Source organism: Manis javanica, chromosome 8, assembly GCF_040802235.1.
Source record: "Manis javanica isolate MJ-LG chromosome 8, MJ_LKY, whole genome shotgun sequence".
In the NCBI taxonomy this organism is placed as follows: Eukaryota; Metazoa; Chordata; class Mammalia; order Pholidota; family Manidae; genus Manis; species Manis javanica.
This window is the reverse complement of record NC_133163.1, coordinates 84590791-84604332: the sequence shown is the minus strand read 5'-3', so window position 1 is coordinate 84604332 and position 13542 is coordinate 84590791. Positions and strand designations below refer to the sequence as shown.

The following is a 13542-nucleotide window of genomic DNA, read 5'->3' as shown; positions in this document are numbered from 1 at the left end:
CACCTCAGATCAACAATGGAAATTGTAATATTTGAGATTTTTAAAAATTGTCATCTTTGTAATTTCTGCCTTATTTGAATTCTTAATAATAAACATATGATTTTTTTTAAGTATGCTTCCTAAGAATAGAGGAAGAGAATATGCCAAGATGTAGTTAATTCTTCCTGGTGGGAATGTGGATCATTGTTATTTTCTTCTTTGGACCTTTTTGAATGTTTTACATTTCCAAAATTATTTTTAAAAGGGTTTTACATGAGACTCTACATTCACGATTGTGTTTCTTTCAGGTTAGACTCTAAAATTGATAGAAAGTATGTTTTGTACTTATGTGGCAAATAGTGTCTTTAAAATAACTTAAGCATACAATTTGCAAAGCAGAAAATACTGGATTCTTCTGAATGCTCTTTATAAATGTAATCCACTTAGAGTACAGAGCTAATAAATGGTTATATGTATGCTTACATTTTTTAAAGTTTTTATATTACATAAGGAGCAGGAGATTATGAGAAGCTTCACTGATGTCCAAGTACATCTGACGGAGTCTCTAAACCAGGATTTCAAACTACATGGCTTTCCTTGTCCCTTCTTGTTTAAGACACAATTATTGAAGGTGAACATCTGCTTGCTGTGGTAAATGACAAACTACAATGATGCAGTTCTTACCCTCTAGATAAGAATAATCTAAAATATGCACATGATTATATAGTTTTGGAAAGAACTAGCTTATTGGAGAGTGGTGGATAAAATGTCTGAACTGAAGGTTAGGTTTCACAGAAGGTGCCATGGTAACATTTTTCATTTACAAAAGTTTGGGAGAAGAGTTGGTATTCTGATTTATTCCTTTAAACAACTCAAGGAATCTATTCAGTTTCATGTAACCTAGAAATTTAGAGACAATAGAATTCATTGCACTCTGGGTTTAGACTATCATTACAGAAATTTTTTTTCAATTTAGTGGACCACCTGGCTATGAAACCCTTAATCACAGTCAATTCCAATTTAGAGAATAATAAATTTTTGTTTCTCTTACTTTTTGGAAATGTCTTCTCTCAATGACAGTTTGTAGAGTATGTGGGGTTTTTTTCTACTAAAGGAAGAAGAAATTTTTCATAAAATTGTATTTTTGAAATGCTTTAACTTCTATTGCATTCTGTCAAAATGTGGGTTGGCATTTTTCTAGCCTAGGAGTTGATATTATTTATAGGAGAAATCATGGAATCTTAGATTCAAAGAAAATTTAGAAGTTAGCCATTCCATCCCAATCCTGAATTCTCTCTTTCATTGTAAATTTTGCGAATGGCCATTCAGCCATTCAGTCCCAGCTGGAATTTTCCTATGGCAAACTGTTCTCTACACTACAAGGGAACCTCATGGCACTCCAGACATTTCAGTTAAAAAAAAAGATCCTTTATTCCCAGCCAAAATCCATTTTGGCTTTCCATTGCCAAAATCCACTTTATGTTTTTGGAGATTTTGAAATTTTCCATTTCCAAAATCCATTAATATCTTTCCATTACTGCTTGTTCTTACTTACAGAGCTGCAATGAGTAAATTCAACTCCCCTCCTGTCCAATAGTCCTTTAAACAACTGAAAGCCATTCCTGTTTCCTGAGACATCTTCTCTCCCTAACTAAACTACCCCAAGCTCTTTGGCAAGCCCTCAAATAGAAGCACTTCCATTTTTAAACTTTGCATATCTCCTGCCTGTTCTTTAGCGTGTCGACAGCCCAACTACAAAGCACTGCCCACAGTTAAAAATGGCCCTTCCCAAAATGCCAAAAGTTGCTCCAGGATTACAAATACAATTCTTGTAATGGTCACTTTAAATCATTAGAGGAACATGTCTCAAATAGCTGGATTGTATCTTACCTATCTTGAGTTTCAGTTTCCTCTTCATCATGTGTTCCTGCCTTTGGGATTTTGCAAACCATTCTTAAATTACTTGTGGTTGAAAGTAACTAAAACTGATTTTGGTTACTGTAACAAAAAGGGAAGCACATCCAATTTAATGAAATTCATGGACAATTTCATGAAATCAGAGAAAGAATGGAAAAGCCAAGAGCAGCAAAAATAGGAAACAGAGCTTTCCAGTGGCCTCTGGAGAAGGCTCAAAAGCCATCTCCATGGAGGACTTCTCTGTGACTTAACTCCACTGGCTCTTTGTCACTGCCATCCTTCAGTCCTGAATTTGAAATCTTGGGGAAAACAACCCATCTGGCCCAGCTTGGGTCAGATGTGCATTCCTGATTTAAGTGGCCCTGGCCAAGACACGGAGCCCATGCTTATACACTGGGGTCATTCTCAGAGAAAGGAAAATAGATGTGAACAAGACAGATATTCAAAATTACTGTACTTCTAAAGAAAGTAATGTTTAGACATATTAATCTATGTTTCCTTTTATTTCTCCTTGTGTTTTCTCCTTTTGCTTGACCCATAATAAAGCAGGTATCAGAAATGGTATTCATTCCACCAGGCGAGACATATGGCAATGAGAAAAACAGAAACAGCCTGAGAATATTTCTGGATTTTGTTCTCCCAAATCCCCAACACTTCAAAGAACATAGAGAATTTCTTGAAGGAGGGGAAAGGAATGAGATTTATGGACATGCTGAGTCTTGAAGAAACATGGAGAATTATCTCTCCAGGGCTACTGGGAAAGGAGGGGGAGGGGGGTGTGGACCCTGAAGGAAGGGACAGCCAAGCCATGCTTCCTGGCAGTGTCTCCAGGGAAGCCACAAGACCTCAGAGCTGTGTGTGGTGCATCTAGGCAGAGGGACCATGAGAATGTCACCAAAAGAATTCTGTGGACCAAGGATGACCTGGACAACTGCAACCAAAAGAGCTATGTGAGCAGAAACACTGGGCAGCGTTACATACAGTGTACCCTGGGTGGTCAGATGCCTCAATGACCCGACAGTCTCCTCTCCCAGGGCTGCCCCACTGTGTCAGCCCCCTGGAGCCCTGACACAACTCAGGGGAATGCAGTGACCCTAAGAAAGACTGAGGGTAAGTCTTCAACTTTCCACGAAGAAAGAGTCTTGAACCAGAAATGAACATGGTTTGTAAAAAAATAAAAATATGAGATACTTTTTATATACCTGTCTTTGTAGATGGAGATTCTCATCTGCTACACTTGAATGGAAAAGACAGGTGCAAAATGATAACTGAGTAGTTCTGCCTCCTCTCTCTCTGTGAATACAACCTCATCTTTTTCAAGTAGCAGAATCTGTACAGCATCCATTGACAGTAATGTAAAAACCCTTTTATGTAAAAATTGGCTTAGCAATTTTTTTTGAGTCCTCTTCTTATTCATGACCTTAGTCTTCCTGATGCTATTCTCCTGGATCCATGTCATATCACTACACGTGCAGTCTTGGGCTATAAACTCCTTCTCCCCTCTTCTGTGTATTTCCTCCTTCTTAGATGTGGTTTGAGCACAAGCTCCCTATGCAACTACTTTGAAGTCTTCAGCTACCTCTCCCTTATGCTTTGTCATTGGCCTAATTTGTGACTATGATATCAGTATTTTGTTTAAGTTTTTAAAAGTTTTTTATTTATTTGGATAGGAACACTCAGCACGAGATCTACCCTCTTAACAAATTTTCAGGTGTGAAATGCAGTATGATTGACTATAGACACAGAATTTTGTTTTTCTTAATAAATTCTGTGTTAGTTAAGATCCTAAATGTAACTAATGGTGCTGCAATTTGGCAACTATATATATACTATGTTTTTATCAAAAACAAAAAACTTAGAAAGACCAAGACCCTAAACTAAGTCTGAGAGTTAACTGTCCTTTCATTTGTTGTTGGTAGGGTTCTTATTTCCTGAAGAGAAGTTAGTGATGTAATGCAAGTCGGGTGACCTGGACTATTCTTGGCTGTGCCACTAACCGTGAGTGACCTTGGGCAAGTCACTTTTTATCTCCCCATCTCAGTTTCCTTTCCTGTACAACTAGAAAAATATCTTGTCACCTACGTACAGAATAATCTGGGAACAAGAATTACAGAGTCAGAAATAAGATAGTGCTATTTGAGAAATCACAAGTTTTTTTTTTCAATCTGCCAGTTTCCCTTAGGATACTAGGATATCACAGAGTTTTGGTTCTTCAAATAATCTGCAAATCAGAATTAATCTGTTTTCACAGTTTAAAAGAAACCAAAACCAGCTTAAGACAAATCAGAAAGTGATTTTAATGCAATGACAGTATCCCTGGATACTGTGTACCCTGGATGTGATATGTTCTACTCATGTTCATATGGGGTTTGGGTGGGTCAGAAAGAGTGGATTCAAAAGCCCAGTTAGTCTCCTACAGGTAGAAGGTACAGGATGCTACAGCAGAAACAGGGATAAAAGGACATGAGGACATTGGCAAGTGGGGAGAGGACAGATCCAATTCTATAGATGAATTCCATTTTCTGCAGACATTAAGTCTTTTAAAAAAATTACTTGCAAAGCTTTCCAAATATGAGCTGAGCTTACGAAATTCTCTAAAGTGACTGCTTTTCTCTAAAAAGAGAAAGGATAATCATTTTAATGCCTAAAAAAAAGCAATTCTTGTTTCTCACCAGATTCATTTCACCAGACTACTGTACTATATTTATGGTTTATCCTACTTTGAAAGTTTAACAAATCTTAAAGCCAGGAATGTTCTGTGGCTTACTAGGGCACAGACAGAAAGTAGAATGCAAACCTAGCAGGTTCAGTAAGGTGCAGTAAATACAACCCAGGCTGCAATTAGAGCCATACCCTTAAGCAAGCATGTTAAACTCTCTGAGCCCTGACCCACTCATCTATAGGACAGAGAGAGTACTAATTTTACCTACTGCACAGACATAACCCACCAACAGATTGGGAAGCCAAGGGAAGGAGCTTAAACCTCCTGTCTTAATCACAGGATGGACACAGAGAGAACATACAACTCGTGCTCACTACCTGCCCTCGAAACAGACTTTCAGGCATTCTTCCCAGAATAGCATATCAACAAGTTATATGGACTCCGTGGAGTTATGGTGAGAAATCAGCTTTAGTACTCACAGGGCTGAGACCATAGGGATGAGCTTTCGATCAGTGAACAAATCAAAGCAGCAATGCGCCCTTTGGAAATGGTGATACAGGGGAGGAAAATTTGCCACCCCAAAATGTATGTCCTTGGCATGTGGATTATTTTGCACTGATGATTTTTAAGAAACACAAGACTCAGGAAGAAACTTTGGCCTGCCTCCTAACTGCCTCAAAGAATTTAGATAGAGGGCCTGCTCCAGGAAGAGTGCTATCATCAGAGATAACCACAGTATAACATGAACTAGGGGTGGTAGACAGCAAGGAACTTAGCAACATCTCTTTGTTAAAATTCCTTTCATTGTCCCGTTGTTTCTTCATGGCCCAGCAGACATTATCTTCCTGTGAACTGTCTTCTTACCCTTTGAAGTCCCAGACCACCACCACCCACCTCTTTCGCTCTGGATGGCTTTATAAGCCTCAATTGCCTGACTGCCTGGGGCTTCATATTCTTATGCAGCCCCCATAGTAAGTAATTAAATTTTATTTTCTCCTCTTAATCTGTCTCATGTCAATTTAATTATTAGACCCACTAAAAAGTTGAAGGGTTGAGGAGAGATTTTCCTCCCTAACAGTAACAAATAAGGATTTTAGTTCCTCCTTCCTGAGGACGGAACACATTTAACATTACAGTATTTTCCCAGTTGTAATTCTCATGGATGAGAAAGATCACTGGATGCTTTGACAGCAATTGTCATTCCAAAATACTTTCCCCATCCAAGCTCAGCAACCTTTATAATAGCAAAGAGCAGAAAAGCTGCTCCATAATACTTAAGAGAAATCAAGACACTGGACAGAGCTCTCGGGGAGCATGAGACAGTCCCATGATGACCTACGTGCTGCTCAGAAGGGGTCTCTATCAGCCACAGAGGATGCCATTCTTCCAGAGAAGTTCAATGGAACTTCATTTATGCAAATGTTAAGGTTTGGGAACCTTATGGTTTCCTGAAATCACCATAGTGAGTGGATCACCTCCTAATAAGTATATAGGTTCTCTCTCTCTGAAACATCCATATTTTTCTTTCATGTGTCACAGAGGAAATCACTGGAGAACACATCTGAGCCTGGGTAAGTATGGACAGATACTCTTATGGGCTGATACAAGGCAACCAGAACTAAAGGAGGGCAGCCTCACACTGCTCTGTTGGACAGATTTTTAAATACTGGTCTGCAGGTCATCTCATGTTCTCTATGTTTCTTTCAGAAAAACATGCACTAGAGTATTCCTGCTGGGGTGTTCGTTCTAGTGCCCTTACAGAAGCGATATAATGGTGCTTCCTGCCCAGCTTTTATAGCTTCATCTACCTGCCTAGTCAGTCTCTGGCTGCTGCTTCTACTTGTCCATTAGTGCCCAGATCCTGATGACCAAGCTGAATATTAAAAAGCCCTACCTACCTGAGCTTTGCTCCTGGAGCTGTAAAGACTGCTCAGGAAGTTCCCTGGGACACCCAAATCCACCACCAGAGACATCAAACTGCACACCTGGAAATTTATCAAACTGCTACTGCCTGTCCTCACTCCACCATCTCAGGATGCTTTGAGCTCAACATCTAGAAATCTTCTCAACCAACTGCCCTCTGGACTCCAAAATGGGGTTTATAGTTTGTTCTAACCATTAGCCTTTGTTTTGTTTTGTTTCTATTGAAATGCTCCTTATTAAATGTCCAATTACTAACACCAAACAGAGGCCTAGCTTAAGTGAGCACCTTACTCCTAAGGTAGAGCAGGGACATGGGACATGCAACATGAGATTTTTCCTGACTGTGTTGAAAAATGCTGAGGATAAATAGTGAGAACAGGAGGGACTCCATCTTAAGGCTAAAATTCCATTTAAGAAAAGAAAAGGGAGTTAGGAGGTAAGATTCCTAACATATTTTATGGTGATTAGCCAACAATCAACCCTATCTTAAGGCAGGGCAAGTAGTCCTAAGTGATACATTTCCACTGCTTGAGGGTAACCATTATCTTGGAGAAGAATAGGACCAATAAATTGCCTGTGTTAAGTTTACATTACAGAATATCTAGCGGACTGACTATGGATGGTGACATAACGTTTCTCACCAGAGAAAGACATCATGAGACCTCAAATCAGCTTACCCTTCCCTGACTCTTTACCCTGTTCTTGAAATCCTTAAAAATCCAATCCTAAACCCTTAAGCAAGCCGCCTCTGTGAGGTTACCCACTCCCATCTGAAGGTGTACTGTCTTATCAAATAAACTTTCTTGTTGCATAAGCCAAATGCACTTGTCTCTGAACTCTTCCATGATAAAGGCAAGAACTCACCAACCACCACCTCTGGTGGTGTCTTTGTGACTTCATTATTTCATTTAATTTTTTAGTCTTAAGCACAAGTCTTCTCTCTTTCTCTTCAGACAAACAGAGAAGGGCTACTGAGATTTCTAATTTGGGCTTGCAAGTTCCCATCACCTGGGTGACCCAGATAAGACTGGAGCTGTACAATCATGCTCTTTAGCAGCCTGCCTGAAAAAAAATCTTCTTTCTTTGCTCTGGTAAGTTCTCAGAACATAATCTCACTCCATCCAGTGCACTGCGGCTCCCTCAAATCCTGGGGTGGTAGGGGCTCAGTTTTCATGCCTTGCAGATTCAAATAGACACGGGATACCAGGTGACCCTGGTTTTAGGAGTGGGCAAGGGATTTGGCTTATGCTGAGCAGGAGTTCAATGAGCTCCCCTTTCCTCCCTCAGTTCTTCCTTGCTCTCTGCCTTCATAGCTGCTGCCATTATACTACTACTCCTGTTTGAATGAACTCTTTCTTTATCTGCACCCATCTGATCTGTTCATGAATTTCTTCTTGATCAGAGTCAAGAACCCTCCCCTGTCCAGGTTGAGGTTTCACCTAGTGCAAAGGGAGACAACATTCCCACCTACACCACTGCCTCCTGAAATGAAGCACACTGTTTAACTGGACTGACCTACACCCAGAACCAAGAGCCCAGTTTAATGAAATGGACAATGCGTTTAAATGTGCCCTTTTCTCCTTTCTCATGCTTATTCTAATCTCTGCTTTTTGTTTGCTTTTTTTTTTTCTCCTCAGCAGATCTCTTACTTACAAACCCTAACCCAAATCTGCTCTACAGCTACCAGCTAGGTTTTTGGTATTTGAAATTTCCTGAAAAAAAGGAAGCTTCAAAAGGCATAATGAAGGTACTGGGATAGGCTACCACAAAATATACCTCTTAGGCATGTGGATCATTTTGAGCTAAAGGCCACTGACCACCAGCAGAAGAAGGAAAAGCTGTAAAAACAGGGCACAAGTTTTCCTTTTGTAAAGGAAATTTACATTTATAAAGGAAATTTCCATTTGTGAAAAGCGTCTCCTTTTCCCATTCCAGGAAGAGAACTCTTAATTCATCAGTGGAGAAGGCACAGACTTAAATCTACATAACAAACCTTACTAAGCAAGCTTCACTTAGTACATTTCCTGGTGACTTTCTCATAACTTGCCTTTCCTAATATCCAACACTCCTTTTCCTTTATCTTAAGATAGTATTTAAGCACATGTTCTAACCACCCCTTGGATTCATGTCTGGGTACTCCCATGTGTAAATGTGACGCACACGCTAATAAGTTTGTTCTTTTCTTGTTAAAAAAAAATCCTGCCTAACTCCAAAACATTGCCCCCAATAGCCTGTGACTCAGAAGACCAGGGCAAAAAGGTATTTAACTTAAATGATGTTGGTCTTTAACAATGATCTATTACAGTTCAGAAAAGAGAAAAAGGTATAGCCCTAATAAGATAAAACACAACACAGGTCAGTTTTGATTAAGGTCTTAGTTATAGAGAAAATAGAAATTGCATGGCCAGGATTCTCACCTGATCCTTATGTCACCCATTGTATACATGTGATGATATAATACTTAGCCTGCTGTTCAGGTATATACTTGCACACCCATTGACAATAAGCCATTACTGCCAGCATTGATATAAGAAGAGTTCCTCCCAGTGTGAGGGGCAAAGGGAAGCAGGGCAGCATAGCCCAGAGAAGAGAGCAGAGACTGGGGAGCCTAGAGTGGAGGCAGCGCTTGGGCAGAGGCTGGAGCCAGGGGCAGAGAAGAGGTGGGCAGGATTCCAGCACACGACCTACTGCCATGAGGATAAAGTTTGGTATGAGCCCCTTTTTACCCACAATGTTATGTTGTCATTATTCAGTCTCACTGAATCCATAGTGAGCTCTCCTGGAGCTGGAAACCCTCCCTGCCTGAAGCTACAGTAAGGAAATAGATGAACTGGTTTAAAAAAATATAAGAACAAAAACCTAGCCCATAGCATACTTCCTACAGAAGTAAAGCTCCGAGGTCACTTCAGAGAAGTGGTAAGGTGAGGTAGCCCAAAGGGAAGACCAACTCTTCCCCCTACCCCAGCCCCATACCTATACTATGGCATCATATGTCAAAGCCTAAAGAAATACAGAAACACAGATTACTCAGGGATGCATTTTACACCTTGCTAGAGAACTTGAGAAGCCTAAGTGAGGGAATGGTCCATTTCCCAGAGTGTTCTTTTTATATGACAAGGTAGGGAGGCCCATAGCCTTCTCTCCATCTCCCCACTTCAGTAATTATGTTACAGGGCAGGCACATGACTGCTTTGTTAGCACATCCACACAGACGCTAAATGCAGGGATGTTTCAACTTCCTCACAAGCCAGCCTGTTGGTGCAAGCTCATATTTGTTTCATGGTTTAGCATCTCTACATGATCAAGCAAATCAGATTAATGGCTGTAACTCTGTCAACACACAAGCTGAGACCTGCTGAGAATAAAAGTAATTTTTAACACAGAAACTATGTGCCTCTAGAAATAATGGCTCCTGTTAAAACAAGAGATTATCCCAACAAGAGATTATGAGTAACCCCCAAACACGATCTACCAATAGTGGAATTACTATATATTGTTAAATAACTCTAATGAATGTTCACAATTATTCAAATTTTAAGAAGAAAACTATTAAAGGCAATATCACCTAAAACACATTACTGCCTGGGATGAGATGCACACTTCAACATAAAACTAGACTTTGCATCACCGTATGTGGAGGTAGGAGAGAAGTGTCTCTGAATCCTCTATTAAGGATGTTTCCCATTATCACATCAAGTTACAGACTGCTCCCATTCCTTTTCCTCTTCCTCTGAGGACAGCTCCACCTATCTTACATCTGGTGAGGGAGGAAAGCCAAGATATGAGATCTACTCTCAAACAGTCATAATACTCAAAGAACCTCTTTCCCGAGGCCAAAGCATTCATTCCAGGCAGGGTTAAGCCTGTGACCAAGGACTGATCAATCACAGTTCTTCCCTAGGATTCACTTTGGAACTAGAGAAAGGAGCTATCCTTGGGTTACAGAGCTGTATGGATGCATATTTAAAGCCTAAGAAGGCACTGAGAGAACCAGGTCTGTGACATAGAAGAATAAGGCCAAGACAAAGAAAGAAGAGCAGAAATAAAAGATAGAACCAAGAAAGACAGACAGACACAAAGAGACAGCAATCAAGCAAGCAACGGAAAAGCATCTAAATCTCAAGACCAGCTTCCTCACTGAGACATTAGAATCTAGCTATAGCTCAGTTATGTTAGCCAAAAATGCTCATTTTTGCTTAAGATATTTTCTGCTGGGTTTTTATTCTATACAATACAAAGCATCCTAACTAACATAATTAACAATACATTGTAAATCTCAAAGTAGTCCCAAAGAGTTAATAAGACAGTTAACCTCTCTTTCTAAATGGGAAAACTGAACTACATAGATATTCTGTAATTGCTTGCTGTTTTCTACATAAGCAAAGATAAATACGTTATTCTTAGAGAAGAAAAATATTGTAAAATACAGGTTCTTCCATGCTTGCAAGTTAGAGTTTCTTCAATTCCCAGGCACATTTGAAGAAAAGCAGTGTTGTTGCTTCTCCTGGGGACAAGCCAATGCATTCACTAGTGATTCTGTAAAAAGCTCAATTTGCCAAATCAGTGTATTGAACAGCCAAGGAGATAGGAGCAGCTTAGGATAGACCTGAAGGCCCAGAAACCTTCTCTAAAGTTGCATCTTTAATGCATTTTAGTAGAGCTTGCTAAGCATTTGTGCAAGCTGGTGAGAGAAATGTCCGTTCCAATACAAGTGGCTTCAATCAGGGCCACCGTTCCAAGATGGAGTCCTATGAGGAACCTGCAGACTGCTATCCCCCACTAGCATCAGCTTTAAGACCTCAAAAGAATGGAGAAAGACAATGGTGGGCGGGGGATGCACATTTAGGGACAGAACATTAGCCTTTATTATTCTTGTTGGTAAGTATTATTCATAACAGGTACCATTCATTCCCTACTTGCTATGTGGCAGGAACTACTAAGCATTTTTACCATATCATCTGATTTAATCCTTACAACTTCTCCTATGAAGCAGATAACATTATCCCCACTTTACAAACATGAAACTAAAATTCAAAAGGGTAAGTGACTTGCTAAAATCACTCAGCTAGTGAGTGGCTGGTGGGTCCAGGATTTGAGCCCATGTGACAGGTTTATGAGTTTAATCATTGTAATACACTGTCTCCCAACTTTTATCTATTGGATGTCTCCTGCGAGGACACTGTTTCTTAATTCCTGCAGTCTATCTAAAGGCATTTTATTCCTTGATCCTACTATTGACCTATAAACACAGTTGATAAAAAGGAGAACTAATGATTATATATCTTTGACCAAGAAGATCTGGGACTTTTATAACACTTTTAAAGCAGTTTTCTTCTACAATGACAGTTCATTGAGTATGTAACTCCCAGTCTGTTTTCCCTCATGAAAAAGGGTTAATAAGTCTGAGATTCAAGTCATCTTGTAGTAAGCCCTATGAACAACTAAGCAATGGCTGCTGAATCCCAACAGTGTGCCATATGATGCTATCTACTGTAGACAATACAACATAATTCTCTCTCCCAGGAACTTAGATCCTGGGACATGGCACAGCACATGATGACACATACCCAATATGCAAACACGGATCATGCTTTAGTACAACTGGGCCACTGTGGAAGAAAGTCAGAAGCTAAGCCACCTGACCTGGTCTCTTAAAGGCCTGTGTCCTGACAGTCACCTCCCCATGACTGAAGCACCGGTATTGCACGGGCCTGTATCACAGATCCTGGACTCTGTGTTCAGCTCATCAGGAGTATGGGAGTGCCAATCTCAGTGTCTCCAGGAGTCAGCAAGCAGCAGCGTATATGACTAAAACAAAGGGTTTTCTGTGGCAATTTCAACTGCAAATGGAGATAAGGAAACTTGCCCCACTTACACCCTGCTCCCAACTACTTGTCCTTGAGTTAAATAAGGACTTCTCTTTACCCTAAGCGGCAAGGGCATTGCTTGTTCTTCACTCTTTTTTTGGTGGTGGTGGGGGGTGGGGGACAGCACTTACATTCCTGAACAGTCTGCCTTTGCAGAACTTGAAGAGCTCTGATGGAGGAATAGAAATGTTGATGGTGGTGGTCGTGGTGATGGTGGAAATGATGATGATGAAGAATGAAGAAAGCGGTGATAGTCAAAGTCACCTATAAATAAGCACACAGCAGCGACAGATACTCTTCTAGTCATGCCAGTCATAATTATGAAGCAGCTTCCGTTCCCGAACCAACCTCACGGAGATGCTCCCCCTCTTAAATACACACATCCAGCTTCGAAATAAGCAGTGCATCCCTCCCTCCCCCGCCCACCTTCCCACCCGTTCCTGTGCTAAGATGGGAAAGAGCCCGCACGGGCGGGTCAAGGCGGTCGGGACCTGACAGTTAACAACAGTTCTGCAGTGGGGAGCGTTAGGGGGACCCGGGGGTTCCCATCACAGCACTTCGGAACCGCTTGGTTGGGGCGCTTAAGGAACCGTCGCAGGTGACAAAGATGAGGTAACCAGGCAAAACAGATTTGATGCCTCTTTCCACGAGCCCTGAAGCCCCGAGAGGCGCGGCAGGCAGACTTTCGTCAGGAGGGAGAAGAACGGAGCAGACCGCCAGCAGTACAGACAAGGTTCTCTTTACCTGACCAAGTGTAGCAGCTGCCGCGGCTGCCGCGAGGATGCTGTCCTTGTGTCCAGAGCCAAAGCCCGAGCCCCAAGCGGCCGCTCTGCCAGCCTCCTGGGAGGCCCCACCCCAACCCTGAGGCACCGCCTCCCAAGCACGCGCCATCCTGACGGGCTGTTTGGAGGAGGCGAGCTGTGGACCGATCGGCAGCACTGATGACCAATGAAGACGCGCAGCGGCGCCCGGAGAGGGCGGATGGCAAGGTGGGTGGGAGGCAACGGCGCCCAATCAGCAGCGGAGCCGCAGCTCCGGTCTAGGGCGCTGTGAGGTGATTTGGCGGCGCTCCTCCAGGCTGTAGGGTTGAAGGCAGGGGTCGCTAGGCTAGGTCGAAGGTGAATGTATAACCCAGGCAACCGGCAGTCCCCGACTCCAAGCCCCCAGCTTGCAGCTTCCGGGTGCTTCTCTGAG

General features: G+C 41.7%; 1 protein-coding gene across 8 annotated transcripts in view; it reads right to left on the bottom strand.

The window, feature by feature from the left end:
• FMN1 (formin 1) overlaps positions 1-13202 on the bottom strand; it is a 410926-nt gene extending 397724 nt beyond the window's left edge. For 7 of the 8 annotated variants that reach the window (XM_073211578.1, XM_017655899.3, XM_073211579.1 and 4 more), the window contains exons 1-2: positions 13093-13202; positions 12480-12612 (exon numbers count right to left, since the gene is read on the bottom strand). Coding sequence is in view for 1 of the 8 variants with exons in the window: in XM_073211580.1 (XP_073067681.1) it covers positions 12480-12481 (2 nt within the window). In the remaining 7 variants the exon portion in view is untranslated. The remainder of the gene's footprint in view (positions 1-12479; positions 12613-13092) is intronic. The other variant, XM_073211580.1, reaches the window with a different exon arrangement.
• Positions 13203-13542: the final 340 nt, after the last annotated feature.